Below are 5,000 nucleotides of genomic sequence, written 5' to 3'. Positions count from 1 at the left end.
GGCGGCAGCCCAGTCAATGAGCCCTGATCCTATTAACTGGGGATTTGTAAACAGTTGTGTGTTCACTCTGACGGACTGCCCGGCTGCCACCGGGACACCACGCCGTTTGTTGTGAGACGCTGTGAGGGCGAGGGGATGGAGGGAGAGGGAGGAGAGGGAGGAGATTGATGGTTGACAGAGGGGATGGGGGATGTTGGTGGGGGAGGAGGAGGAGGAAGAGATGAGGGGGAGAGGTGTCGGTGGGGGGAGGAGGAGGGAGAGATGAGGGGGAGGGGGGGGTCGGAGGGGGGAGGAGGAGGGGGGGTCGGAGGGGGGAGAAGGGGGAGGGGTGATGCTGGGGGTTGGAGGGAGAAATAAGGGGGAGGAATGTTGGTAGGGAAGGAGGGAGAGATGAGGGTGAGGGAAATTGGTGGGGGAAGGGAGAGATTAGGGTGAGGGGGTGTTGGTGGGGGGAGGAGGGGGAGATGAGGCCTCCGGTTGAGGGGGTGTTGGTGGGGGGAGGAGGGAGAGATGAGGCTGTGGGTGAGGGGTGTTGGTGGGGGGGAGGGAGAGATGAGGGTGTGGGTGAGGGGGGGGGTTAGGGAGCAGGGAGAGATATGGGTGAGGGAAATTGATGGAGGTGAGGAGGGAGAGATGAGGGCGAGGGAGTGTGGTGGGGATGAGTGAGAGGGATGTTGGTGGGGGGAGGAGGGAGAGATGAGGGTGAGGGATGTTGGTGGGGGGAGGTTGAGTGGGGTAGGGATGAAGAGAGGGAGGGAGAGAGTATGTGGATGTGTTGTGGCGCTCCCGTTCTTGGCCATGTTGTCACCCTCTGAGAGCCATGTTGTTATTTCCCTTCAGAGAGCAGAGCACAACAACATACAGGAACCAGCAGCCCCAACGTGCTGCTGGTGGATTTCCTGGGTTCGTTTCTTTCCCTGCTTTTTCCTCGCGTCTTTCTTGTTTTTGATTCATTTTTTTGTTTGTTTGCTTTTTTGACAAAAGAAAAACAAAATACTTCATGGGAATCTTTATTTTCTATTTTGCATACTACTATCACTTATACTGGGGAATTCAACAGACTCCCCCATCCCCCTCCCACACGAACACACACAAACAGAAACACACACACACACCTCGCCTTAGTTCATTCCGAGTCCATTCTGGTGATGGTGTCTAATAATGGTATTCGCACAACCCCGGCGTGGTGGTGGCGTTGCGGCTCTGGGTGGTTTTATTTATTTACTCTGGAAGGCCCAAACGTGTTCACGTGACGGTCCCTCTAGGCTCCGCTAAGACGGGAACGGCCAAATCCCGCTTCCCGCCCTGCTCGCTGTTTTCGGCTCATTTTTTATACCGAGCAAAACGACTTTTCCCAGACTAAACAGATCTGCAGTGGGCTTGCTTCGGAGCCGAGAAGCCCCTTTCTCCGCACCAGAGTTCAATAATTTATTCCCGTGTCGGGTGTTTTTGTGTATGTGTGTGTTTGTGTGTAAGGTGGGGGGGGGGGGGGGGGGGCTGTACAGAGCCTCTGATAGGCCGTTCCTTTTTCCGTCTTTCTCCGTTTCTTTTGTATTCAGTTAGGATACAAAGGAGGCCCTTCTGAGTCATTTGTCCCAGAGAGAGCAGCTCCGAGCGCCACGCAAGCTCTGAGTTAGCAAAGCAAATTTAATTTTGTTTGCTTTATGCAAGCCGTCCGATTCTGGAGATCGAGGGAGCAAGGGGCGGGTGGCGGGGCGGGGGGGCTGTTGGGGGGATTGGTTTTTTAATGGGTTCAAACAGAGAGGTGATGATGTGGTGATGGTGGCACCATGGTAGTAATAGTGGTCGTAGTAGAAGTAGTAGGAGGAGGAGGAGTAGCAGTAGCATAGCAGTGCTAGCAGTGCTAGCAGTGGTAGTGATATTAGCAGTGGTAGTAATAGTAGTATTGGACGTAGTAGTGGTATTTATTGGAGCGCCCCTCACTTTAAAGCGACTTTGAGTCCTAGAAAAGCGCTATATAAATCTCATTTATTATTATTATTATTATTATAAGTACTAGTAGTGGTATTAGTACTACTCTAGTATTAGTGGTAGTATTAGTAATATATGGAGTAGTTGCAGTAGTAGTGGTCATAATAGGAATCTATTCAGGTACTCTCACACACACACACACACACACAGACACACACACACAGACACTCACACAGACACGCGTGAATGCAAGTACACACAGATATCATTTGAAAAAGAAAGCACTAGGCAGCAATAGTTCAAAGTACAAAAAGCGTTCCTTCGCACATCCCCCCCCCCCCCCCCAATACTAGCCCAGTTCCTTTGAAATCAAAGCACAATATAATAATTGTTTGTGGTGTTCTGCCTTCCTGCGAGATATCTAAGTGGTATTGTTTTTATCGCGTTGGAGGCCCCGCTTCTCAACCTGCTTCCTTCCTTGATGAAAGCTCCTAGCATTGCTTTTGTTTTTGCATTTCTCACCTTCTCAAACAGCAAATGGGAATTATTGTCCGTCTATGCCTGATACCTTGCGAGAGTTACCGTACCTCGAGTCTGAAGAAAGAATTGCCCGGGAAGGTACTAAAATATGTTGTGTTAGGCGCAATTGATTGATGCCTGTCGTGGAGTTTGCGAACAGTCCACTCACGGCCGTTCCATGCAGTCAGTGTTTTGCCGTAACGTTTCCTTGGACAGGTCACGTGCGCCTTCTGTTTGCACGCAAAAAAGATGTCTGAGGAACGTGACACACTACAAAAGGCTGCATGAACCCTACTCAGTTCACACACACTGACCGTTATCCCGTTATACTCCAGTCAGTCTGCACTGGTGCCCTATGTCTCAGGAGTTTGCTATAAATACAAGATGTGCTTTGAAACCAAAACCTTTTACAGATTAATTTATAAAATGGGAACATCAAACTGAAACATCCTCTGCAAATACGTGCTGTGGTTTTAGAGTTGAGAGCCTTGCAAGATGGTACTCTGTAAGTTCAGATGATACAAGTGCTTGTTTAAGTATCAAGTCAAGACAGCACTGAAGACCGAGTGTTTTCTATAATGGCACCGGAGTGGTTATCCTCACTGTATTGCGCACCAGTCAGTCACCTTTGTTATAGCACTTTGAAGGGTAAAACGCCTGCATGGACAGTAGTTATGGCAGACAGGGAAAGCATCTTCAGCCAGAGAGAGAGAGAGAGAGAGAGAGACCGAGAGAAGGGGAGAGACAGAGAAAAAGGATTCTCAGATCGGATGGCCAAGACATTTTTCCTTTCATAAACCCCATTCAAGTCATTTTCTTAGTGAGCAATAATGAGTGGATAAAGGAGAGAAACCCAATTTCCTTTATGCTTTTTATATCCCGAGAAAGCTGCCGTTGACGACCCTTTGGTCTTTTGTTATAGAAAACGGAGCTAATATCCTTCAGCTCTCCGCGCAGTTTAAAGGTCCTAATTGGATTGCATTAGTATATTGGTTGACATGACACTTGAGTCCGCCCTATTAGAATTCCCTGCCCGGGATTAAAAAAGAACATTCAGCACTGTGGCGCTTTTGTTGAAGTCTCAAATATGCTTTGTTGGATGGCTCAGTTTTTCCAGCGACACCATTATTAAACTCTGAGATTGCCTTAAACAGATAATTTTCTCCAGACGACCTGCAATTAAAGACATTCAAAAGAATACTGATAGAATGTTAGCGGGACGGTGCGTCGCCCGGTCATATTTATTTGTCAATCTCTCGATAAGTTTTCTGTTTGTGCTTGTACGTAAAGCAAAAATATGAGCCCGAAGTAAAATACTTAAATTTAGTATTTGTATGTTATCTCGACATCAGACGCCAGCGCTGTGTTCAGGTCCCTCTGGACCTGCTCAGCCTGAGTGTCATACAGAGTTGAAGCCTCTCCTCTGTGGATTGAGTCGGTTTACAGCACAGGCCAGGGAAGGACTGGTTTGATGAGATTCTGTTTTATCTCTCTCTCTCTTACCGTCCTTCACTCTCGCTCTCGCTCCCTCTCTCTCTTTCTCCCTCTCTTTCTCTCTCTCACGCTCTCTCTCCCTCACTCCCTCACTGTTGCTCACTCTCTCCTTCTCACTCTTTTGCTTTATCTCACTCTCTTTCTCTCGCTCACACTCTTTCTCTCTGCCTTGTTTTCTCACTCTCACCTTCTCAATCTCTCTCTCCATCTCTCTCGCACTCTCGATCACACTCTCTTTTTTAATACCTTGCTCCCTCACTCCCTCTCTCTCTCTCTCTCTCTCTCTCTCTCCTCTCTCTCTCTCTCTCTCTCTCTCTCTCTCTCTCTCTCTCTCACTCTCTCCCCCCCCCCCACCTCCCCTAAGTCCTGAGATGACATGGAGGGACCCTCCAACACCTCATCGCCAGGACCGCCAGGATCCCTGATCCCTCGGAGCCAGGGTGGATGATCAATGGAGCCGGCTACCACGTGCACCACAGGTACCTCGCTGCGCCGACACTCCTCCCCCCACTCCTCCAACCCCCTTCCACCCCTGCGGAGATGGGTGTCATGAATGTTGACACGCCCATTCACGCTTGGTTGGTGCCATCGTAGGGCCAGGGGGCCTTGGCCCTCCCTGGGAAGGGAACACATGAGGGATTACATCAAAGCCCACCATGAGGCCGTGTTGGTTTTTAAATGGCACTCGCTTCAACACAAACAGTCATGGCGATAACACTGTAGCGGAAGGGGGAAAAACATCAACATGGTTTTTCAGAATTAACGAAGCTGGGGTGGTGCGTCAGAACCGCCAGCCAGAGACTGGCGTTTTTAATAATGCTTTGGAACCGCTGCATAATGAAATCATTTGTTTTCTTTGGACTTCGTATTTTGGCGGAAGAATAAAGGAGCACGTAAAGTGTGTTGTATTGAACTGTCCATGTTCTGCAGTAAAAGGGTATGTAGTGAATACAGATTGTTTTTATGCAATCTGTCTTTTCCTCTCTTTGCGAGTTGCAGTACAACGTAGGCGCGCACTACAACATAGGGCACACCAACACATCTGACGTATAGTG

At 49.0% G+C, this 5,000-nt stretch overlaps 1 protein-coding gene across 1 annotated transcript in view; it reads left to right on the top strand.

Moving 5' to 3' along the window:
* LOC132467536 (endoprotease bli-like) overlaps positions 1-4,646 on the top strand; it is a gene marked incomplete at its 5' end in the record, with an annotated part of 12,609 nt that extends 7,963 nt beyond the window's left edge. The window contains one exon of the mRNA XM_060064875.1: positions 4,310-4,646. Coding sequence (XP_059920858.1) covers positions 4,310-4,370 — 61 coding nt within the window. The remainder of the gene's footprint in view (positions 1-4,309) is intronic.
* Positions 4,647-5,000: the final 354 nt, after the last annotated feature.

Source organism: Gadus macrocephalus, chromosome 11, assembly GCF_031168955.1.
Source record: "Gadus macrocephalus chromosome 11, ASM3116895v1".
Classification (NCBI taxonomy): Eukaryota; Metazoa; Chordata; class Actinopteri; order Gadiformes; family Gadidae; genus Gadus; species Gadus macrocephalus.
This window is presented reverse-complemented; position numbering and strand designations above follow the sequence as displayed.